Below are 25,109 nucleotides of genomic sequence, written 5' to 3' on the forward strand. Positions count from 1 at the left end.
GTGGTCTTTTCTTGATCAGGTTTAGAAACAAGTATTTGTGAAAAGCCAGAGTATCCATCAAGGAAGCAAAAATGTGTGTGCTTAGATAATCTTTCTAGCATTTGATCAATAAAAGGTAGAGGGTAATGATCTTTTCTAGTTGCTTTGTTTAATTTTCTAAAATCAATTACCGTTCTATAGCCTGTAATAATTCTTTGTGGAATAAGTTCATTCTTATCATTAGGAACAACAGCAATACCTCATTTCTTAGGGACACAATGAACAGGACTTACCCATCTACTATCAGCTATAGGATAGATTATACCTGCTTCCAGAAGTTTTAATATTTCTGTTCTTACCACTTCCTTCATCTTCGGATTTAACCGACGTTGGTGGTCAACAACGGGTTTAGCATCAGCTTCCATATTAATCTTGTGCTGACATAAAGTGGGACTAATGTCCTTTAAATCGTCAAGAGTATATCCAATAGCAGCTCGGTGCTTCCTTAGAACTTTCAATAATCTTTCTTCTTCATGTTCTGAAAGGTTAGCACTAATAATAACAGGATATCTTCTTTTCATCAAGATAAGCATATTTCAAAGTGTCTGGCAATTGTTTTAATTCAAACACAGGATCACCTTTAGGTGGAGGAGGACCTCCTAGAGTTTCAATAGGCAAATCGTGTTTAAGCAAAGGTTGTTGTTCAAAGAAATTTTTATCTATCTCATTTCTTTCATGCATGTGCATATCATTTTCATGGTCTAGCAAATATTGTTCTAGTGGATCAGTAGGAGGCACGGCAATAGAAGCAAGACCAATTATTTCATCCTTACTAGGCAATTCTTTCTTATGATGCTTTCTACTAAACTTAAAAAAATTAAACTCATGAGACTCATCACCAAAACTAACACGGACGGTTTGTTTCTTACAATCTATTTTAGCTTTAACGGTGTTCAAGAAAGGTCTGCCAAAGATAATGGGACAAAAATCATCTTGTGGGGAACCAAGAACAAGAAAATCAGTAGGATATTTTATTTTCCCACACAAGACTTCAACATCTCTAACAATCCCAAGTGGTGTGATGGTGTCTCTATTAGCAAGTTTAATAGTAACATCTATATCTTCTATTTTAGCGGGTGCTATATCATTCATAATTTCCTGATATAAGGTAAAAGGAATATCACTCACGCTAGCACCTAAATCACATAAACCATGATAACAGTGATCTCCTATTTTGACTGAGACAACAGGCATGCTAACAACAGGTCTATGTTTATCCTTTTCATCGGGTTTGGCAATTCTAGCAGCTTCATCACAGAAGTAAATAACATGCCCATCTATATTTTCTACCAAGAGATCTGTAACCATAGCAACACTAGGTTCTACTTTGATTTTTTCAGCAGGTTTAGGTGCTCTTATATAACTTTTTTTGACAACAGTTGCAACCTTAGCATGTTCCTTTATCCTAACAGGGAAAGGTTGTTTTTCAATATAAGCAGCAGGAACAACTTGATCAACATCATAAATAATAGTTTCATCTTTAGCTATTACTGGCTCTTTAATTTCTTCTTTAATAGGTGGGTGATATTTAAACCACTTCCCTTTAGGGAGATCAACATGAGTAGGAAATGATTCACAAAAGGAGGCTACTATCTCAGAGTCAAGTCCATATTTAGTGCTAAACTTTTGAAAAGCATTGGTATTCATAAAAGATTTAACACAGTCGTACTTAAGCTTAATACCTGACTCTTTACCTTCGTCGAGTTCCCAATCTTCAGAGTTGCATTTAATTCTTTCTAAAAGATCCCACCTGAATTTGATAGTCTTCTTCATAAAGGAACCAGTACAAGAAGTATCAAGCATGGATTGATCATCACGAGAAAGCCGAGCATAAAAATTCTGAACAATTATTTCTCTTGAGAGCTCATGATTGGGGCATGAATATAACATTGACTTAAGCCTTACCCAAGCTAGAGCGATAATTTCTCCTTCACGAGGCCAAAAATGATATATGTAATTTCGATCACGATGAACTAGATGCATAGGATAATTTTTTTTGGTGAAATTCCAATTTCAATCGATTCCAATTCCAAGATCCAATATCATCGCATAGCCTATACCATGCCAATGCTTTTTCCTTCAAAGATAAAGGGAAAACCTTCTTCATAGCTTCATCTCCGGGTATTATGCAAGCTTAAATAATCCACAAATTTCATCCAGATATATCAAGTGCATATCAGGATGTTCGGTTCCATCTCCTGCACACGGATTAGCTAGCAGTTGTTCTATCATACCCGAAGGAATTTTATAACCAATATTTTCAGTAGGTGCAGTAGGTTGAGGGGTAACTAATTGTGGTTTCGGTCGAGGTGAAGATACCCTGAACAAACCCCTCAAAGGATTGTTCTCCATAGTAACAAGTGGCAATACATTTCAGCACATAGTAATAATTTTTCCTTACTGATTTCCACATACCAAGAGCGCTTCACTCCCCGGCAACGGTGCCAAAAAAGAGCCTTGATGACCCACAATTATAGGGGATCAATCATAGTCCTTTCGATAAGTAAGAATGTCGAACCCAACGAGGAGCAGAAGGAAATGACAAGTAGTTTTCAGCAAGGTATTCTCTGCAAGCACTGAAATTATAAGTAACGAGTAGTTTGATAGCAAGATACTTTGTAACGAGCAAGTATCGGTAACGGTAACAACAGTGCAACAAGGTAGCCCAGTCCTTTTGAGGCAAAGGACAGGCCAAAACGGTCTCTTATGATAAGCAAAGCGTTCTTGAGGGTACACGGGAATTTCATCTAGTCATCATGTTGGTTTTATTTGTGTTCGCTACTTTGATAATTTGATATGTGGGTGGACCGGTGCTTAGGTGTTGTACTTACTTGAACAAACCTCCTACTTATGATTAACCCACTCGCAAGCATCCGCAACTACGAGAACAGTATTAAGAATAAATCTAACCATAGCATTAAACTTTTGGATCCAAATCAGTCCCTTACGAAGTAGCGCATAAACTAGGGTTTAAGCTTCTGTCACTCTCGCAACCCATCATCTAATAACTACTCCACAATGCATTCCCTTAGGCCCAAATATGGTAAAGTGCCATGTAGTCGGCGTTCACATGACACCACTAAGGGAATCACAACATGCATACCATCAAAATATCGAACACATATCAAGTTCACATGATTACTTGCAACAAGATTTCTCCCGTGACCTCAAGAACAAAAGTAACTACTCACAAATGATAATCATGCTCAAGATCGGAGGGGTATTAAATAGCATAATGGATCTGAACATATAATCTTCCACCAAATAAACCATATAGTAATCAACTAAAAGATGTAATCCACACTACTAGTCACCCACAAGCACCAATCTAAGGTTCCGGTACAAGGATTGAACACAAGACATGAACTAGGGTTTGAGAGGAGATGGTGTTGTTGAAGCTGTTGATGGACATTGCGCTCCCCAAGATGGGAGAGTTGTTGGTGATGATGACGACGATGATTTCCCCCTCTGGGAGGGAAGTTCCCCCGGCGGAATCGCTCCGCCGGATGGCAAAAGTGCTCCTGCCCAAGTTCCGCCTCGAGATGGCGGCGCTTCATTCCGAAAGTCCTCTCCTTATTTTTTTTATAGGTCATAATGACTTATATACCAGAAGAGGGGCACCGGAGGTGGGCCAAGGGCGCGCCTGGGCTTCGCGCGCCCAGGTGGGTTGTGACCACCTGGTGGACCTCCTCTGGTAGTTATTTAGTCCAATAATTCTTATATATTCCATAAAAATCTCCATGAAGTTTCAGCTCATTTGGAGTTGTGCAGAATAGGTAGCCTGACGTAGCTTTTTCAGGTCCAGAATTCCAGCTGCCGGTATTCTCCCTCTTTGTGTGAACCTTGCATATTATGAGAGAAAAGGCATTAGAATTACTCCAAAAGGCATTATTATACATAAAAACAATATAAATAACATTAGGAAAACATGATGCAAATGGACGAATCAATAATATTGATGCCAAAAGATGCAAAATTAATGATCATAGTACCACATACTTGTGGCATTGCCTCTTAGGTCATATTGGTGCAAAGCGCATCAAGAAGCTCCATGCTGATGGACTTTTGGAATCACTTGATTATGAATCATTTAAAACATGTGACCATGCCTCATGGGCAAGATGACTAAACCCCCTTTTCCAGTATAATGGATCGGGCAAGTGACTTATTGAAAATAATACATACCGATGTATGCTGTCCGAAGAGTGTTGAAGCACGTGGTGGATATCGTTATTTTCTTACCTTCATGGATGACTTGAGTAGATATGGCTATATTTACTTAATGAAACACAAGTCTGAAACATTTGAAAAGTTCAAGGAATTTCAGAGTGAAGTGGAAAATCATCGTAACAAGAAAAATAATGTTTCTACTATGGGCCTAGTTGCGAGTCAAGGGTGGACTTGCAACTGTGATGAAAAATGAAAACACGGGCTCCAATTGCAAGTCAAGGGTGGGCTTGCAACTGGGACAACTACGAGCCCAGTTGCGAGTCGAGGGTTGACATGCAACTGAGACAACTATAAAACTACGAGGCCAGTTGCGAGTCAAGGGTCGACTTGCAACTGGGATGAAATAAACTATAGGCCCAGTTGTGAGTCAAGTGTGGACCTGCAACTGTGATGAAAAATAAAACATATGTCGAGTTGCGAGTCGAGAGTGGGCTTGCAACTGAGATGAAACAAACTACGGGCCTATTTGTGAGTCGAGGGTGTACTTGCAACTGGGGTAACTGCAGAAAACTACTATATGCGTTGCGAGTCGAGGGTGGTCTTGCAACTGAGACAACTACACAAAACAATGAACAACTGGGACAATACCGAAACTATGGGCCCTATTGTAAGTCGATGGTTTGACTTGCAACTGGGTCAACTAGGAAACTGCGAGCCCAGTTGTGAGTCAAGGGTGGACTTGCAACTAGCATAATACAAATTATGGGCCTAGTTGTGAGTCATGGACGGACTTACAACTTGGACAACTACACAAAACTACGATACCATTTGCGAGTCGAGGGTGAACTTACAACTGACACATTAAAAAACTACAAGCCTAGTTGCGAGTCAAGTGTGGACTTGCAACTGGGATGAAAACAAAACACACACCCAGTTGTGAGTCAAGGGCGGACTTGTAACTAGGACAACTACGAAACTACGGGTCCCATTGCAAGTCAAGGGTCGACTTGCAGTTAGGATGAAACAAACTATGAGCCTGGTTGCGAGTCAAGGGTGGACTTGCAACTCTGACGAAAAACAAAAACACATGCTCCATTTACAAGTTGAGGGTGGACTTACAATTGAGATAACTATAAAACTACGGGCCCAGTTGCGATTCAAGAACGACTTGCAAGTGGGATTAATTCAAACTACAATCCCAGTTGTGAGTCAAGGGTGGACCTGCAAATGAGATGAAAAATAAAACATAGGTCGAGTTGCAAGTGAAGGGTGGGCTTGCAACTAGGATGAAACAATCTACGGGCCTAGTCACGACTTGAGGGTGGACTTGTAACTAGAACAACTAAACAAAACTACGATACGAGTTGCGAGTCAAGGGTGGAATTGCAATCGGACAACTAAACAAAACTAACATCAATACTATGGACCCAGTTGGGAGTCGGGGGCAAACTTGCAAGTGGGACAACTACAAAACTACGAGCCTAGTTTTGAGTAAAGGGTGAACTTGCAACTGGGATGAAACAAACTACAGGCCTAGTTGCGAGTCAAGGGCGGACTTGCAACTGGGACAACTACACAAAACTACAATACTATTCGGGAGTTAAGGGTGTACTTGCAACTAGGAAAATAACAAACTACGAGCCCAGTTGCGAGTCGAGCATGGATTTGCAATTAGGATGAAAAACAAAACACATGGCCAGTTGTAAGTCGAGGGTGAACTTGCAACTAGGACAACTACGAATCCATTTGCAAGTCGAGGGTGGACTTTACAAATGGTCCACCAAGCCAAAAAAACGCACAGCAAAAACAAACAAGAAAGAAATAGGTCGCGCCTCCCAAACACTAGAATAGGCCAACACAAAATAAAATGGGACAAGAGGACACATGGCAAAAAAGAACGAGCTGACACGAGGCGCACATGATCGAGTTTGTGCGAACATTAAACAAATCGGATGACTATAGACTTATATGAGACATCACTAAATCTCATCTAGATGAGATTTAGCAAATCAGAAAATAAAAATACGGGTGACCCTCCACAGAAAAGATACAACCCACAGAATAAAGCTAATACACAAAACAAAAAACCCACTAAAAATGTCACACCGGGCCTCACTACTTCACAAGGGGCGAGCGAAAAACACATCACAACCACAACAAGTGCGACTCATAAGCATATACATCTAACAGTATATGAGTTAGATTAGACATTGTTAACTCTTATCTAGATGAGAATTAGTAAAAACAATTCGAAATTGGCCCATAGATCGCGCCGTAAAAACGGCCTAACAAAAGACGCACACCCAAGCATGTCGACAAGTAAACACTAGACGCATGAAGCTACACGGGATGCGGCGACAAAATAATATGTGATCAAGATTTGCAGGACATTTAAACCGAAAAGATGACAATGTGATTTTTTTTAATGAATTTAAAATAAATAATCTCTACTCATATAAAAGACTCAGTTGGTGATGATGGTGTGTCTGCCATCCGTCATTTCTGACCATTAGATCTGCATTTAACGACTGTGAGGTAAGTTGTGGCATTTTTGCAACAATTGGCCACTTCTCTGCTCCAATTTGCAGAAAATCCCTTAATATCTTGAAACCAACCACATCCCTCCCCTACCTCATCAAAACAGCTCGAGGAATATATTTTGAGTGAAATATAATTTTTTTTTGTGATATATGTATATCAAAACTAGAGCGTTTTCTTTAAAGTTTGTGAACAAGTATTATTCTACTTTGGATCCGTTGCAACGCACGGCCACATTGCTAGTGAACGAATAAAAAATATAAAAAAATAAGAAAAAGGGAGAAAATAGAAAATATAAATAGAAAACGAAAACATGAACAAAGTGTTTATAATTTAAAAAATAACGAAACAGAAAAAAAGAAACGAAAAAAAGAAAAGAACGCATGGAGCAGCCCATAAAAAGTAACCTAAAAAACTGAGGGTGGCTGGAGAATCGAACTCAAGACTCCCAATTAGTACCCGCGTGCGCTAGCCATTGCACCACTACACGTTCTTTCAAACTGTTAAGTAGCAAACACTATAAGAACATAATCTACAACAGATCTAAACTTTTACAGAAGTTCGAACGCAGTTCATTCTTTTTTTTTGCAGGAAAAACGCAGTTCGTTTTCAAACCCTGTATCTTTTTTTGAACGCGGACAATTAAAAAAATAGCAAATAATTATTTTAAAATGTTGAACATTTTTTGACCTGTGAACAATTTTTTGAAAAACAGCAAAGTTTTTTTGTAATGTTGAAAAACAAGAACATTTCATAAAAATTTAAACGAAAAATAGAAAAAGCGAACGTTTTATGAAACTTGGAAGAAAATTTGAAGAAAGCGAACATATTTTTGGATCTGTGAACAATTTTTGAGAAAGGGAACATTTGTTGTAACTCTGAAAAAAATTTGGCAATGCAAACATTATTTCGAATTGTGAACATTTTTAGAAAATGCGAACAAGATTTGAAACTCGAACATTTTTTGAATGAATTTAAACAAGATTTCAAATGTGAACCAAATTTGGAAAATATGAAAATTTTTTGAAACTCAAACATTTTTTGAATTAATGGAAACAGCGTTTGAAAATGTGAACATTTTTTGAAAATGCGAACAAGTTTTGAAACACGAACATTTTTTAAATTATTAGAAACAAAATTTCAAAGTGTGAACAAAAATTTGAAAATCTGAATTTTTTAAAAATGCGAACAAATTTTGAAACTTGAACATTTTTTGTATTAATAGAAACAATTTTTCTATATGTGAACAAACTTTTGAAAATGTGAACTTTTTTAAATTTTTATCATTTATTTAGATAACATGATCAAAATTCAAATTTGCCGAACATTGATTGAAATTTTGTACTAAATTTGAAATTCCAAACAAATTATGAAATTCTGAATTTATTGAAAATTAAACTGAAAAGGAAACAAAGAAGAACAGAAAAAGGAAAAAATGAAACAGGAAAAAATGAAAAACGAAAACAAAACAAAAAAGTAAATAAATAACCCGGTTTAGGAACCTTCTAGAAGATTCCTAAAACTGGAAAAGACCGGCTGGAACCTCCTAGAAGCGTCCCGAAACCGGGAACGAAGAACACATGAACGGGCCGGCCCATCTCAACGCTAGATCGCGACCTCCCTGTGCGAAAGGTCGACATCGTGACGTAGAATGCGTCATATAGGATTTTCCCTATAATGTAGCCTACATTGTCTAAAAAAACGTAGCCTACGGGACAACAAGACAGCGACGTTAAGAAACAAAGCGAGCCCACAATTTAAAAGAGCATAAATCTTAAAGTTTTTCATCGAATGGCTTAGAAATTAGACGTGAGATAAGTATTTCACATTGTTAGAGATACGACACGTAATCGAAGAAACCCGCTTGAACACGAAGGAGAAAAACCACGGCGCCAGCCAACCAAACTTCACTACATCGAAGGAGGTTACAAACGCCTGAGATTTACAACTGATCAACGCATCCTGTGCAGTGGCTTACAAGAGGTATATATAACACAGATAACCTAGGTTAGTACTGATCCGTTGTAATAAATCCCCAGCCCAAGCCTACCGGCGACGGGCCTAAGTCCGCTCGCTCGTCAGAAGTTAGCATTTCTCTTTATACTTGAATTTAAAGCATAACATAACACACATCTAGATGTGAAATAGCAAAACCGTAAAATCTAACGCAAGGTACATCTGGGCTAAAACAGGAAAAAATTGAAAGCTAAATAGTAAGGATTTCCATAATCTGGTTATGTTTAGCACTGTGTTGACACTCAATTTTGTTTAGCTAAAACAACCTTTTCTTATTTTGCTGCTTGGGGCACTTGGCAAGATGTTCCAGGATATCTTTTTTTTTTTTTGTTTCCCAAGGTTTCAAGATGGATGCACGCACAGTGTGGGCACATGAATCGCTGGCCGCTTCAGGACATGCATGTCGTCCCAGACAAGAATAAATGAAGTCGGAAACACTGCAATCGCGCTGTTGACGAGCCTCGTCGTCTTCCCCAAGTACATCACGTTATAATTGATCAGTATTATTATTACGTACACTGTAGTAGAATTGTTGAAGGATGTCCCCGCACAAAAAGGTGATGATGGATGGACGCAACACAAAAATAGCGAAATACTCCTACTAAGATGAGAGAAAAGAAAAATGCCATGAGGTAGTATATTTCAGTGCCTAAGAATGACTGAATGGCACGCACGAAAATCATGCAAAGAGGCCAAGGCGCCTGGGGGAGCTGCCTGCCTGCGCCACCGCCCCCGGTAGGTCCATGGCGCCGGGGCTGCCACACCACGTCCACGCTCCTCCAGGGCACAGCAGCACCGTCCACGGCTACACATGCAGGCCGGCCCGGCCCTGCCATGCCACGGTAGCCCACCACGTGCATCCATCACTCCAGCACCACCCATGTCTGTCACTCACTGCCATACATGTACACTGACGGTGCGCGCCCCTGTACGGCACGGGCACAGTACGCACGTATGCGGCCGCGTACACTCGGCGGCCGGCCCGGGCGGCGGGCGCTACATGCCGCATCTTCTTCCTGCCGCCGGACGTTCGACCGAGGCCACCGACGCGCGCGGGCTGCATGTGGCGGCGGCCGGTGGTCACGGCATGTAGAGGCGGTCGCGGCACTTGCAGCGCCACGCCACCGGGTAGTACTCCGTGGTGACCAGCACGCCGGGCGGCACGGACACGTGCACGGGCACGCACGGTCTGCAGCTGCCGCACTTGGACGTGCACCGCGGCGGGTGCGACCCGGGGCCGGGGCCCCCGGCCAGCAGCCGCCGCCTGCCGCCCCCATGGCGGTAGCCCTCCTGCGACACCAATGAAAACTGCTCGTTAGCTCACGAGTGAAAGTATCGCGTCCGCGCAATCAATCAAGCTCCTACTCGTACGTGCGCGTGTGGTCCGAGCGCCCGGCCGTGCGCGCGGCGTTAATGTGCTGCTATGCAAAAGTTGTACGTACGGGCAGCGACGACGTCTGGTCGCTACCTCGCCGACGTCTGGTCCCCGCCGCGCGCCGTGGAAGGCCTGTCGGGAGCTAGCTAGCAGGTGCGCCGTACGCCGCCGTGAGCTGGCTGGCTGGCGGTCGCTGTCCGCGGCCGGCGACGGGACCAGCGAGCGACGCCGACGAGACGGCGGCGCTGGCCCTAGCTAGCCAAGGTCCGCGTCCTTAATTTCGACGCATCCAAGTGGATTATCGTTGCGCAAGTCATCGCAATCGTGTGATTTGGCTTTGTGCCTTTGTCAGATGCATCGGCCGAAGCCAAACATGAAAACTTGCGACATCTAGCTAGGATGGATGGCATCTTTGTTTGCTTTCCTCTCCACAGACATGAGATGAGACGCGTGGTGAATTTCTTACATGAACGGAGAAGCTAAGCTAGCACGGGAACACTCTAGAGCTTATAATACACTCGACACAAGAAGATGGATCAAACTCACCAGATCACCGGCGTAGATCGCTGCTCCTGCCGTCCTCCCGGAATCTGTTTAGTGAGATGAAAGTGAATCAAGTTAACAACAGAACAGCCCCTCGCATCATCAGAATATAAACGGAGAGTGCAGTACACACGAGTGTATATATAGCAAAAAAAAAGAAGGTGATGTAGTGCATGATACACATCGACCTCTATACACTCTCTTTTCTCAGATCTGTAAACTGAGCTAGCACTTTCAGAAACAAAGAGGATGAAAGAAACAAAGAGGAGGAAAGAACGAACACCCCACAAGGGAACGGAACGCACACCCGCGCGCTAGCTCAGCTCATCGCTTACCCGGCCGGAGCACGCCGCTCCCCCAGCGCCCGACGACGAAGCAACCGAAGCAGAGGGAGGCGACGGCGAGCAGCCGTAGCATAGATCCGCCGTTGCACCCTGCCGGCCGGCTCGCCCTGGGTGGCGGCATTGCCAGACCCGCAGCCCAGCTACCTTCAAGTTCTTGGTCTTCAAAGGGAAGGAAGGAAGGGAGGGAGGGAGAAGCTCAGCCTCAGCTAGCCAAGGCCAAAGCCAGAAGCCAACACTAGACGAGAGGAAGAAGAAGACACGGGGACGAGGACGAGGACGAGGGCGGGGTGGTGCGGTTGTGGGGGCACTGTACAGGCTGCATCGCATCTCGGAGCCCAGCTCCTCTAAGCAGCTGTTATATATGCCGAGTCGACACTGTCAGTCAGTGGCCACCCATGGCTGGCTGCATGTATGTATGCATACCCCCGGTAGCTGGCTGGGAGGCAGGCGCGGTCGCAAACTTTAATATCGGGCGCGCACAAAGTACGGCGTACGCCATGTGCGTTCACCTACACGTATACTACCTGTACGGCTTCCAATCTTGGCGTGTGCCGTACCATGCCAGTTCTGCTTACCTACAAGGTTTCTAACTAAGTACTCTAGCTAGTACGTAGCTGTGCAATGCTGTGCTTACCTACAAAGTTGCTACTACTACTACCACTGTGGCGTACTACTAGACGGGGTCGAGCTCCGGACACCGGTGAAAAGAGGGACGGGCTTGTGGCCATCATTCATGTTCTTTTCACTGGAGGGTATCATACAAGAAAATGTAGTCGCTGGCAAGGGCATTTTCAAGGCGGATTCGTAAACCTTCCGCAACCGTTCGGACTACACACTACGTAGTCTTTGAACCGCGGAACCACTCAATGCCGACATATATCGATCCGTGCGGCGTTCGGACATAATTTCTTCCGCAAATTAGAGACAAAAGCGTGTGAGGTTTCTAGGAGTCCGGACATCCAAAACGTAGGACTCCGACACCCCCGGCCCACCCAAACCCCCCTCCCGGTTCCATTTCCTTCCACTCCGCCCCTTCTTCCTCTTGCTTTGCATGTGCACCCTCCACCTCCGCCGCCGCTGATGTTCGTCTCCGGCCGCCACAGAGTCATTGTTGGACGTCCGCAACAAGCACCGACGCGCTCGCTCGCCGTTCCGACGTAGCTTTCAGCCCTGGAGCCATTTGTACCTAGGTACACTCCGCCCCAGTAGACGACCTCCATGGTGGACACCACGTCGGGCAGGTGTTCGGTCAAATGTCATTGAGTTTATTTTCAAACGCTATATCATTTTTTGGAGTACGAAGGATGGTGAGCTACTCGATCATGGAGGATGAGTTGTTGTGCGATGCAAGGCTGGCCGTATCCATGGATTTCATAGGCAGGACCAGAGGGCCGCCCTTCTGGGAGCAAGTGCATGAAAAGTTTCACCCAAGAAAGCACATTGCGCCCTACGACGTGTACATCATGCGACCACGCAAACGTGAGGTCGTTGTCGTATCGCTGGCACGCTATTCAGGTCAGTGTGACCAAGTATTGCAAGTTGATCAGTCAGCTCGAGGCAAGGTGGCCATTGCACGCGGGCATGGAAGAGATGGCAAGTTTTACTTCCTCTTGCTAAACTTGTTGATTGATTCATTCACTCATTGTTGGTCTACACATTGTATGTAGCCCGCATGAGCCGCCGTGTTGTACCACAGGTCAGCAGGACAGTCATTTACATGCACACACTGCTGAATGAAGCTGAAGGGAAAGTATGTGTGGGAGGACATGATCCTTTCCTGAAAAACCTGTTGGGCATTCGGGATCTGGTCGAATTTGAGACCTTGTTGTGCTAGACCTAATTTGAATGCTATGTGTGGATGATTTATGCTATTTTCAATCCGAATTTTGATGAATATCGGCCGGTTTGAATGAATTTTGTCCAGTTAGTTAAAATGTGGTTTGAAATATATGGGGCTAGCGTTGATGGCTGCCTCCCTCACCATACGTGTTCGCGGAATGGCCCTCCTCTCCACGGACGGATGCGGGAGGGTTTTTGCGGTTGCCGTTGGAGATACTTAAAAGGGAGTGCTCTGTCTGATAGCCATCCTTTTCTTTTTTTTTTTCTTTTTTTTCTTTGGTCGTAGCTTGTAGCGGTACGGCTTGTTACAGATTAACGTGGGCAGCAAGCAAGCAGAGACACAGGATAGGACCACCAAAAATGTTGCAATGCGTGCGTGCAGAAACACTGGCAGTCCTCCGCTGCCAAGAGTTTTGTGCCGTGGCTAATTACTCCCACTCCTACTTCGGTGGTCCAGTGAGAGACGAGACTGAGACGCCGACCGTGGCGAGGCCGAGCTGCGGTCCTCACTTCCGGGAGTCAAGCGTTCTGCAGCTCTATGATTCAGTGGAGTTCATGCTTGCCTCTGCGTCCGCGCATGCGTGCATGCACTGGCTGGCTGGCTCGTGTCTTAAGTATCGCCAGGAATCACGTGGCTCGTCGTCGGATTATTTCGGGGAGACCTTTGGCGGCTTCTCGGTTCACTTCTCCTCCGTTGTAAACCATCACCGCTGTAGAGTACGTGGGCGCTTCCCTCTCTTTTGGTGGTGTGCTAATGTTGGTCAAACTGACTGGTGTGCTCGTGGGAACTCTCGTGCTCAGGTGGGCTCTCTTTTGTCTGGTAATCAGATGTGGTGCAGACCGCGATGCATTTGGACTTTGTTGACGTCCATATAAATCGTTGTACAAAAATAGTGACACTTATTTTTAGGACGAAAAGAAGTATGCTTCCACCGTCTGAAAAAATTTGTCTCTCACATGGATATCTAGCATCAAATTAATGCTAAATACATCCATTTAAGAGACAAGCTTGGGACAAGCTTTTTAGGACTGAGGGAGAGTATTTAACAAAAAAATTGTAGTAAGAACCTAATCTCGTCATTGCCATCACAACTGTCCTCACTGATGAGCTAGTTAATTAGCTCGCTCGCTCTCTCTCTCTCTCTGATCGGCGAAGAATTAACATCTGCAGTTTTATGCGGTTTCGAAATTCAACTACCAGCCAGCCAGCTCGACGATACCATACCATTGCCAGGTCTTGATTGAGAGGTAGATAGAGGAAGCATGCATCTGGTTTACGTGAGGTCTCGTCGACGAAGGACTCAATCAGACACCACACCTGTAGCGTAGCACGCACTGCACAAGCTACTGCTAGCCAGCAAAGCCCTAGCGAGTACTCCTACATTCTAGCCGTCTAGCCGTCACGTCGTCACCCTGCGTGTAAGGTGTGTGACACAGTGACATTCCATTTCAACAACTAGTGGTGGCACGGCGTTTCGATCGGAACCGACCGGGAGGATCTGCGCCTGGCCACACCGTGCATGTGCATGCATGCATGCACGGCGGGAAGCTCAGCGGCCTTCAAGCTCCGGAAAACAAAAGAAAAACAAACCAAACCCGGTGCGTCGACGGGAAAGAAGAGGCTGGCTGGCTGGCCTGGACGGTGCAGCAGCCTCGTCAGCTTCAGAGAGGAATCCCCCGGGCCGGACTCAGACACGCCGTCTTGTCCCTTCACCTTCGCCCGGCCCGGCCATGCCCTGCCTGCATGCCTGCCCTGTATGTACGTAGCTTCCTCTACCACGCCACTACTCGAACTTCGAACTCCCAGCTCAGACGACGCAGCGCATGCATGCATGCATGCATGCATGCTTCAGGGCCCTTTTCATACTCCGTGCAAGGCGCGCAGCAGTAAAATTCATGGAGTACTTGCGTCGTCGTGGATGTAGATAGATAGTAGATGCCGCGGTTTGGGTTCCACACCTGGACTCTGAGGAGACTTCGTACATGCATGCACTGGGCCGTGCCAGCGCGCTCTCCGGTTCTGAGTGCGGCCGGTGTCGCCTCCGTGCAAGGCAGCAGTGAAATCCATGGCGGTCTGGGTCTGCCCCTCCCTCACCGGCGCGGCCATGCCCTGCCTTGTTCGTACCGAGCTAGGAGTAGCTTTCTCCACCACCACCACTCCCAGTACACCCAGCGCAGGCAGACGATGCAAAGCTTCCCTCAATGGCTTTACCATGCTTCTGCGTCGCCGATGGGGATAGATAGATGCCCGGTTCGTGTTCCGGCGCCTCGTAATCTGAAATGCATGCTGGGATCCGCGGGCAGAGACCTTGTGCGTCATCCATCCATGATCCATGCATGCACGCCCGGGGTTTTGCTCGCGCGCCCTCCGGCGCCGAGCCCGGCCGGGCCGGTCCCGGCATCGCGCAAGAAGCAGCAGTGAAATTCCGGTGCAAGCTAGCTGGAGGCGGTAAACATTCTGGCCGGTGGGTGAGACTGAGAGGGGAGCAGTGGGGAATTAAAGGCGGAGCCACGAGCAAAGGTTGGGTCACATCGGCCGCGACTGGACTCGGATGGATCCATCCATCGGCCGTGTCGACGTCTCAGTCTCAGTCTCAGTCTCAGTCTCAGTCTCAGAGATGATGAGATTGGAAACCGGAAAGGCATCTCTGTCTGGACGCCCGCCCGTCTCTTTCTCCGTCTCCGTCTCCATGGGCGAGGAGAGGAGAGGAGGTCATGTGCCTCAACAGTGGCACATGCTGCTGCTGTTTCCTTTCCCCTGCTGCTCACTGCAGGCTAGCTTCACTATGCGTGCGGTGGTAGCGACACACTGGCCGCCTACTGCTTCGCCGCTGCGTCGCTGTTGACTGATCGAGTGGCAGCACTAGTGCATTGCGTGAGCTTCGTCTCTGTGGTTCGTGTGTGCGCGCTGTGTGCTGCAAACAATGGACGGTGAAATTCTGCAGGCGGTTGAGAATGTCCTACGGACTCTTTAATCACTAAAATGAAATCCTTTTGTTGTATAGAAAATATACAAACTAAAATGTGCTTTTGTAAAGCATTCAGTGCTTTTTTAAAGCAACCTCGACGCCAAAAGTAGCAAGAGTTTGCAAAAGTGAACCAGAAGGAAAACCAAGCGGCAGTAAATTTATGTCGGGATTTTGTAATGGCGAACTCCTGAGAGCTTGCCAGTAACAAACCATGGACCCAGAAAACGCTACTATTACGTTTCCAAATCCAGGTCTCATTCCACCAAAACTACACGGTTGCAAGTATTTCATCGGCTGTGGTCATTTCAGAGGGTCAAATCAAATGCATATGCTTCTGTCTGAACGCATTTCTGAACATTTGTTTTGCTTTGATCAAGGGAAGGCCGGACATGGATGCACTTGCCTGCACAGTACCCGCACTAGGCGCCTCACCCAGGGACTTGCAAGACCTAAGGATAAAAGAAGATGCATGTGGGGTGGCTTCATGCGAGATCGTCGTGTGCGACGTTCTAGCAGACAGATTTTCCAAACGGGAGCAGGCCTGGGGTCCCGTCTCCATGATCCACTCTGGTTAATCCCATCAGCTTTTCCTGGCAGCGTGTGAACTTGCGATTAAGGCTACTCGGTATCATCTGCCATTCTATGGCCCTACTCACCAACGCATCACTGCAGTCTACAGGGAGGGCAAACTATTTCAGGATTGACCGTTCTAGATCCATCTGTTCCCAACACAGGTGTGGGTCAAAGACAAGCACATGCCATCTTGCTCGGCTGGTAAAAACCTTTCTGGCGCTTGGCAAATACAGTATGAGCGAAATGAACAGCCATAGCATGTACTATATACACGAACAAAACACAGCTACAGTATGTGGAGCTATGAGTTGAGAGGAGAAAGTTCCGTACACATTGAAAGCTCGCATGCATTTGCCATGGCGGGGCTTGATCCGTTGCACCGCCGCCATTCCAGGCCACCAGGCAGCGGTCCAAAGACACGGCGCCGCGGCCGCCGCTGCACGAGTCACCTTTCTTAAGTCCAGACGGAGAGAATGTCCGGCAACACCAGGAGCTGTTCGGTTCACCTTGTACAGGGCACGCCCCACCTCAGAAGCTTTGAGGCGACAACAATGGATCGTCTCGATCTCTCATCACATGGTGTAGCAATGGCGACATGGGTTCACGTGTGACGCGACTTGTTTAAGCATGGTACCTGCAAAGCGAAAACAGTGACACTGATTGACATGTAGTGCTTTTCATCACCAGAAAGCCCTCAACAAGTCACAGTTAAAAGAAAATTACAGAACAAACTATATGAAATTGCTGCATACTGGTAGTACAATATAAGTCAAACAACAAATGGGATCTAGGCTTAGCGTGTTAACAAGAAATAAGTCAACACTTCAAAAGAACAGCCGTCCGTCCCAAAACATGAACACATGAGTGCTGAATGTAGTAGTACCACATCCCTTTTCAAACTTCAAAACAGATCAAAGATAACAAAAGAATTCCCACATGCCTCGTCGAACTTCGGAACAGCGCAAATATAACATATCAAAACAATAAGAAAAGAGAACAGAAGTATTCTGGTTCGGTACAGAGGGGAATGCATCTCTTGGATTAATTCAAAAGGGAATCCTGCACACTATACTGCTTTTCAGGTTACCTATCAGAGTGCCCTGTGGGACAAATTTCAAGTTCATCAGATCATATGCTCATGCTGCAGAAGCTATCAACTTATCCAAAAACTGTAGCGCAACATCAAATAAACAATCTGCACACAGTTTTATAGATATACTCACTATGTTCAAAGTTTCCTGCACAAACTGCCAATGTGTTTCAACAAATAATTAGATGGTACAGAGCACTATGCTCACAGTTGCCTGCACAAACTGCGAATGTGCTTCAACAAATAATTAGATGGTTCAGGGAATCAGAACATCATGCTGGTGCAGCCACAGTTCCACATTAGCCTTAAATCTAGCTTTATTTATTGCAACAGAAAGGTCAAAACAATAATGGAAAAGAACAGTGAAGTATGGACATCCATGTGCAGCAGCACAACGTTCTAGCATCGGGTAATATGGCAACCCCACAGTTCACAGATTGTTTTCACATGACTTGAAGGATTCAGCTAGAATCAAAAAATGCTGAAATGCTCAAGAACAGTCTGATCTAATTGATACCTGGAAATTACAGAATTTTAAACTATGCATGGATGCTCAAAACAACAATCAGGCTAGGACAAGTACTATGCAGCTAATAGTCTTTAAGCATTGAAACACAGCTAAGGTTACAACCCAGAAGTGATGGTTTACATTTTCTAATAAACAGGGTAATTCTAAATTGTCACACACAATTTCATGAATTAACCAAGAGAAAATGGGTGCTACCACTCCCCAAATGCTATTTTCTGTACAAGCCCTACAGTACAAGCCAAAACTGTCTAGGGTAATCATGGACTTCTGACATGCAAGCAGGGCACGTTGTGTATATTCCAGATTATAAGAAATGTTTGGATCATCATACAAAGGAAAGGAAAACAGGAATAGGAAAGGGATTGTAGTTTTTGTCTTCCATGTATCAATCGACGTAAACAGTGTACATCAAATACCAGAAGTGTAAAATAAACGCAGCGAGACAATTCTGGTATATCTATATCCACAATACAGCTACTGTGCCCTGCGAAAACAAAATCAGCTACTGTTTGAACACGACTGCTTACAATAGGAGCAACGTCCAAATACCATATGAATATGTGACTATGACAGTTCGCATTTGCCAGGGCAATGTAAGATAAGCAAACATTTACAAAAACTCTCCTCACATAAATGACACCTGAATCTGAGCAAAGCTAATTATGAAATACCTCACTGCAATTTGCACCAGAAAATAACACTTTCAATAGCTTTCCTAATTCCTAATATGTCGATGTCGTTGATAGTTCACCAGTAGTAACCTTTCCAAACAATAGTATGCAACATTCATGACATATCTAATGTTCAACCTATAGATTGTACAATGCTAAGAATTCAGAAAGCAATACCATCACATATACATCAGAACTAATGGCAGATAGAGCACAACTACATATGGATAAGAAAGTTCCTTACAAGCCTACCTTGTATGCACGTCTAGCGACAACTGTAAAATGCAGTATTCATGGTATCCATGGTGTTCACTGACGATGTTTGATTTAGTGGTGACTTCAGTACAACTGGTGGCTTCTTATCTGGCACCAGTGTCATGGGTGCACTACCATCAAGCATCCTGACCACCCTTCGCATACCAGGCCGCTTCCTACAGTCCGGATGCACACAGCAGAGGCCCACAAGCAACACCCGCCGCATCTCCTCCGCGACAAACCGGCCTTGAAGCCGCTGGTCTGCTGCATCAACCAGCCTCCGACGACCCCAGAGACTCCACACCCAGTCAACAACTGCGGTTCCCTTCTCCGTTGGTCTCCGGCCAGTGGCCACCTCCAAAGCAAGCACCCCGAAGCTGTAAACATCCGACCGCTCTGATGCCACACCTGAATGCACATACTCTGGTGCGAGGTATCCCAGTGTGCCCGCTGGCTGTGTTGCCAAAGGCACCCCGCCATGGCTCACCACGCGAGCAAGACCAAAATCTCCTAACCGAGCATTGAAGTCTGCATCGAGCAGCACATTTGATGACTTGACATCACGATGAAGAATGCGGTGCTCACATTCATCATGCAGAAATGTAAGTGCTGATGCAACACCAAGCACCGCCCCAAACCGTGCCTCCCAAGGAAGTATTGCTCCACCCTTTGTGTGCAGTGCACTGTCAAGATTACCATTGGGCATGAACTCGTAAACAAGAACCAGGTCATGCTCACTGGAGCACCATCCCAAGAGTGGCACGAGATTGGGGTCGTGTGGGCAATCAAGCATGGCACGAAGCTCACTCAGAAACGCCTTTGAGCACGGCCACATAGCTTGGAACCGTTTGACAGCAACCCTTGACCCAGAAGGGAGAACCCCCTGAAACACAATCGCGCCAGAGCCACCAATGCCGATCACATTTTCACTGCCGAAGTCCTTTGTTGCTGCGCGTACCACCTCCATGGACAGCATCCCACGGAAGTTCTTGTCGTCGAACAGCACAGCAGGTTTTTCACTTGTGCGGCGCTTTGGATGGCGAATCCATAGAATAGAGCTGATGACCACAAGAACCAGCAAGACCACGCCACCGAGAGCTCCGCCCAGCACCGTGTAGAACAGGTTATGGTGGTGGTGATTTTTTGGAAGCGGCAGCGGCAGTGGGCTCTTGAGCGACGCCTGGTCCTTGGGCGGTGGCGAAGGAATTGGGGAAGCCGAGGCGTGCGAGGTGTTGGGGAAGCCGAAGGTGCGAAAGGTCCAGCTCTCGACGACGTGAAGCGCTGCCCCTTCGCCATTGGACGCCGAGAAGCCGGCGTACATGTACGTGAGGAGGAGGCCGGAGAGGTCGACGTCGACGGAGAGCGCGGCCTTGTCGGGTTTGCGGGACGACGAGTAGGAGAGCCAAGCGCGGAGGCGGCGGCGCGGGGCGCGGTACTCGATCCAGGCGGTGATGGGCACGCCGGCCTTGAGGTCGACGCCCGGGCTCGCGGACGCGACGGAGAAGATGGAGCCCGCGTCGAGCGCGACGTGGTTGCCGTCGGGGTCGCGCAGCGCCACGTCGCGGTGCGTGTCGAGCTCGACGGCGACGGTGTGCACGTCGGCGGGCTCGCCGTCGTCGTCGGAGGCGGAGGCGGAGGCGGAGGCGGAGGGGAAGAGGCCGAGGAACCCGTTGGAGGCCCCGAGGAAGGCGCGCGAGGAGGTGAGGACGAAGGCGATCCCGTCGCCGTAGGAGGGCGACGGGGTGATGCGGAAGGTGAAGCGGGTGGAGAAGGAGGCCTGCGCCGGGGCGGCGCCCGGGTCGGGGCGCGGGAGGAGGAAGCGCACGGGCTCCGAGAAGAGGGCGCGGCCGGCGCCGATGCCGTCGCTGGAGTTGGTGGTGAGCGCGACGGCGACCCCGCCAGGGAGGACCGAGGCGGAGCCCAGGAGCGTGAGGTTGCTCGCCCACGAGATGCGCCGGTAGGAGGAGGCGGCGGCGGTGGTGGGCGGGAGGTGGACGGCGAGGAGGAGGAGGAGGAGGGGGAGGAAGAGGGTGGAGGGGTGGGGCGGCGGCATGGCGAGGCGCGGCTAGGTTCTCCGTGGCCGCATTGGCTGCGTCGGCGGTGGGATTTGGGGAGGAAGAAGGGGATGGGAGAGTTCCCTGGAAGGGAAGGGAGAAGCGGAGGGGAGGGGAGGGGAAATGGGGTTTAGCGAGTAGAGCGGCTGACACGTGGGACCAAGGCACTAATGGGCCCGAACATTCTCTGGGCCTTAAACGCATCGTCCAGTAACGCGATGCCTACTGTTATGTTGTTATTCCAATATATGGACTGAGGTTATAAAAAAAAAGGCTGATCCATCGGAGACTAGCAAAAGTATCGAAATCACTAAAAATGTACTTGCTGTCGTCATCTGAGAAATTTATGTCCCCTCGCCTCCTGCTGCCATCTTGGCTTTGAGAGGTGGGGGACCTCGGATCTTCAAGACTTCTATGTTCTTCGCCATCGTTTAGTGATCATCATAGTTTTATGAGAATAAATTTCATCTTGTTATTTCAGCGGTGCCATGAGATTAAAGAGTTTTTTGTCCTTGCAGATCCGATGAGTTTATGTTGTTGCCTTTTTTGTTGATCTGATTCTTTATGGAGGTGAAATCTTTCACGACACCATGGTGACGATATAGTGATTCGACGGCCTGCACTTCTAGGGAATCATCCCCGGCCCAAGTATATATGTTCATCGATCAAGGCTTCTCATCTTTTTGGATGGGCGACTTAAGGCGCTTTCAAAAACTATTATTGGTAATATTAATGCGGGTGAAAGAATGACAACATCGTTGCTCCAGTTCAATTGCCGTCTCTTTATCGAAGTCTTTGGAGTATTTCTTCGAGCAGAGATTGATGCCATGAAAAAGGTGTTTTCAAGAGATTTTATTGTAATTCTTAGTCATAGGAGTTACGTTGCATTTTCTTGAATCTTAGGTCCAAATTAATGTACCTATAATTGTTATGAGTGTTAATAAAGTTACATGTGTTGTTAAAAAACTAATTAAGGAGTACTTCTTTCAAAGATCACTCCCCCTCTTTGGGATGCGACAAGTGGCGCGCTGGGAGTTTTCCCTTTTTCGTAGATAGGTTTATTCAAAATGTTTTATCTTAACCGTGCATCCAAATCTTGATCCGCTTTCATCGTTGGATTCCTCACGTCGAGATCTTCAAAACTAGATCTCATGTTGATAAGTTTTGACGAACTTTTTTTTAAAAGACGAAAAAACAGGTCGACAAAATCGAATCGGGAGCACGTTTTCTTTCCTTTTCGAAAGACATTTCCAAGAGGCACGGCCATGCCTTTCGCAAAAGCAAATTCGTGCCTCTCGCGCAAGAAAAATCATGCCTCTCATGGAAAGAAAAAAGAGAAAACACAGTTTTTATTTCGTTTCCGAGAGGCACGACCGCGCCTCACGCGGAAGGAAGAAAAGGAGAAAACGTGTTTTCCTGTTTCCGAGAGGCACAGCCGTGCCTCTCTCGAAAAAAAAAGAGAAAACGCGTTTTGTTTTCGTTTCCAAGAGACAAGGCCGTGACTCCCTCTCGCGGAAGCAAAACCCTTGCGGAAGGAAAAAAAGGAAATGCATTTTTTTCGTTTCCGAGAGGCACGACCGCGGAAGAAAAATCATGCTTCTCACGAAAACAAACGTGTTTTTTCGCGTAATTCTTTTTTATCGAAAAGCTAAGAAAGACGGATTGAAAATCGGAAATTAAAAAACCCAAAAAACGTCTAAAAAGCTAAAATCGCGTGTGAAAAAATAAATAAATAAATAAAATTCGAAGGGAGCGTCCAGAACGCAACACGTGCCGGCCGCTGAGAGCGCACTCTCAACGCACCCCATGTAATCGTTGGGGAGGCTCCCGAGGAGCGCTCCTCAACTAGGTTCTCTCCAAAGGAAGACAAGCCGTTGACTGCGTCTCGTGGAGGCCCAAAAATGACACGAAATATCAAACATGTAGACCCGGCCGAGCGCCAGAGCTATTTATCGCCTAGTGCGAGAGGTCCTTCGGACTCGTCTCTCGCACTCGACTAAATGGGCCGGACAACACTGTAGATACCATAGCGGTTCTATGGACAGGTTCATACTGTTTTTTCTAACCTGTCATGTGATTTATTTTTCTTTCGTTTATGTGTGTTACGGGTTTTCATTGGCTTCTCTTCTGTTTTTTTTTTTGGGTTTTTTTCTTTTATCAATACAAGCATACTTTTTACAGCACACACTGAACATTTTTGTGCACATCTGAAACATTTTTACGCACAATGAACATTTTCAAACACAAGATTAATATTTTCTTAATATATGTTTTGGACATCTGTTCAGAATACATGTTAAACATTTTTCAAACACACATTGAAACATAGTTTTCAATGATATGAAACATTTTTCTAAAATTATGCGATTAATTTTACATTGTATATTAAACAATTAGATGTCATGGTCATTTTTTAAAACCCATGAACAATTTCTTAAACGTAACGTACATTTTTTAAATGGTTGAAAACATTTTTTTGAATTACACAAACAATTTTATACGTTGAATAAAAATTCTTTAAAAGGTCATGTATATTTTTCTGAAATGCGTGAACAGTTTTTAACATTTTTTGAATGGTATTAACTTTTGATAAAAACTATGCTCACAAATATTTTATGCTGTGTTAACATTTTTAAATTTGCATTTTCAAATATTTAGGTAAAATTTTGGAATGTACGTATTTAGAATATTTTGCCGAAAATATGAACAAAAGAAAAAAGAAAACAAACTAACTCATAGGAAGCTACTAGGGTCAGCCCAATAGTAGCAAGGAGAGGGCGCCCTTCAGGCGAGACCTCCTTTGGTCTCGCAACAGGCGATACAAAGCCGCTTCCCCGACCGAGGCCGACGAACTGCCAACAACAGTGAGCTACTCAAGGAGTTCATTGCCTAAAAAACTAAAGGGAGGTCGGTGTGGGCCACGGCAGCATGAAGCGAGCGATTGTTGGCCGAGACCACCACGCCACACCACCTTCCATTTGTACCACCACGCCACACCACCTTCCATTTGTCATCTCTCCTACTCGCCGACTGTCTACCGGCACTAGCCCTAACAATCATCTCCCACCACCCGCACTCAACGCTTTCGTGGCTCTGCCCCGTCCTGCCTAATCTGTTACATTCATCGATTTGTAGCCATCCCTCCCTCCATAGTTTCTTCCTCAATAATTGCCCCCCCCCCCCCCGCCCGCCCCTTTTCTTGACGTTCGCGAGCTTCGCCGCACACGTACCCCACACCCCTGGGTTTCTTCTGCAGTGATACTCACACTGTAGCAGCGAGTGGTCGGCTCCGGCTTGGCCTGATCCTCGTCTCCATCAGCGCCGGCGGGGTAGGCCATGTCATCGCCGGCTCAGGCTTGCTCTCTCACCACTTGGTTTGTCACCACCGCAGTGCCCTATTGCACGCAAATTGAATCGTGGAGCACTTTTCTCGAATACGCACGAGTGTGTGTATCATTCATTAAAGAAAGGAGGGGAAAAGCTCCTAAATTTCACTTTTACAAGGTATTTACATGCGGATTTTATCTGACAACACTCTACTCTCTAAGCGATTACTCCTGGCCTATCCACCCTTTAGTAGCCTCCTCAAAGCCATGTATCTCACCTTTGAACATCCCTGCCTTCGCCCATAGTCTACCCTCCTCCTGGAATCGTGGAGCACACATCAAGCCACATCCACTTAGCACAACTGCAGAGGCAGGAGTTTTTTTTTTTTTTTTTTGCGGGGGGCAGAGCCCGGAGGTTTCAACACCTTCTTTAAAAAAAAAGAAAAAAAGATAGGATTACTAGTTGAAATGGAAGCTTCAAGTATTGTGTTGCGGTATTTCGGTACTGAGTGGAGGATGCACAACACAGCAACAAAATAGACCGGACGCTGGATAGCCGGCGTATATGTAGCCCCACTGGTAGTGCGCCCTGCAAAATTCACCGCTCCTTTGGGAGACACAGAGGCCAACGTTGTTGTACACTAGTGTCTCCTGCATACGTAGTACTTTCTGGGATGCGATTAAATTAGTTGATATGCCGGACCCTTCATCATCATTTAAAAGAAGTATTGTCCCTGACGAAAATGTGTCCCCAGATCAGTTTCTCTGGCTCACAACA

The 25,109-nt window shown here is 46.1% G+C and overlaps 2 protein-coding genes across 2 annotated transcripts; both read right to left on the reverse strand.

The window, feature by feature from the left end:
* Positions 1-9,232: 9,232 nt before the first annotated feature.
* Positions 9,233-11,355, reverse strand: LOC109769158 (uncharacterized). Its single transcript, XM_020327908.4, has 3 exons — positions 11,017-11,355; positions 10,685-10,728; positions 9,233-10,053 (listed from the first exon to the last, which is right to left on the reverse strand). The coding sequence occupies exons 1-3, from the start codon at positions 11,144-11,146 to the stop codon at positions 9,844-9,846; spliced, it is 384 nt and encodes a 127-aa protein (XP_020183497.1). The 5' UTR covers positions 11,147-11,355; the 3' UTR covers positions 9,233-9,843.
* Positions 11,356-16,525: 5,170 nt separating this feature from the next.
* Positions 16,526-21,086, reverse strand: LOC109769157 (L-type lectin-domain containing receptor kinase S.7-like). The gene is made up of 2 exons (XM_020327907.3): positions 18,949-21,086; positions 16,526-17,040 (listed from the first exon to the last, which is right to left on the reverse strand). The coding sequence occupies exon 1, from the start codon at positions 21,002-21,004 to the stop codon at positions 18,962-18,964; it is 2,043 nt and encodes a 680-aa protein (XP_020183496.2). The 5' UTR covers positions 21,005-21,086; the 3' UTR covers positions 16,526-17,040; positions 18,949-18,961.
* Positions 21,087-25,109: the final 4,023 nt, after the last annotated feature.

The sequence above is a fragment of the Aegilops tauschii genome, chromosome 1 (assembly GCF_002575655.3).
Source record: "Aegilops tauschii subsp. strangulata cultivar AL8/78 chromosome 1, Aet v6.0, whole genome shotgun sequence".
Lineage (NCBI taxonomy): Eukaryota > Viridiplantae > Streptophyta > Magnoliopsida > Poales > Poaceae > Aegilops > Aegilops tauschii.

What these genes read in the sequence shown, in the direction of transcription:
- LOC109769158 (XM_020327908.4), bottom strand. Translation starts at nt 11,146, where the DNA reads ATGCCGCCACCCAGGGCGAGCCGGCCGGCAGGGTGCAACGGCGGATCT. An exon ending in GAGCGGCGTGCTCCGGCCGG is followed by an intron (nt 10,729 to 11,016) that starts GTAAGCGATGAG and finishes CTCACTAAACAG; the next exon opens with ATTCCGGGAGGACGGCAGGA. An exon ending in CGATCTACGCCGGTGATCTG is followed by an intron (nt 10,054 to 10,684) that starts GTGAGTTTGATC and finishes TTGGTGTCGCAG; the next exon opens with GAGGGCTACCGCCATGGGGG.
- LOC109769157 (XM_020327907.3), bottom strand. Translation starts at nt 21,004, where the DNA reads ATGCCGCCGCCCCACCCCTCCACCCTCTTCCTCCCCCTCCTCCTCCTC.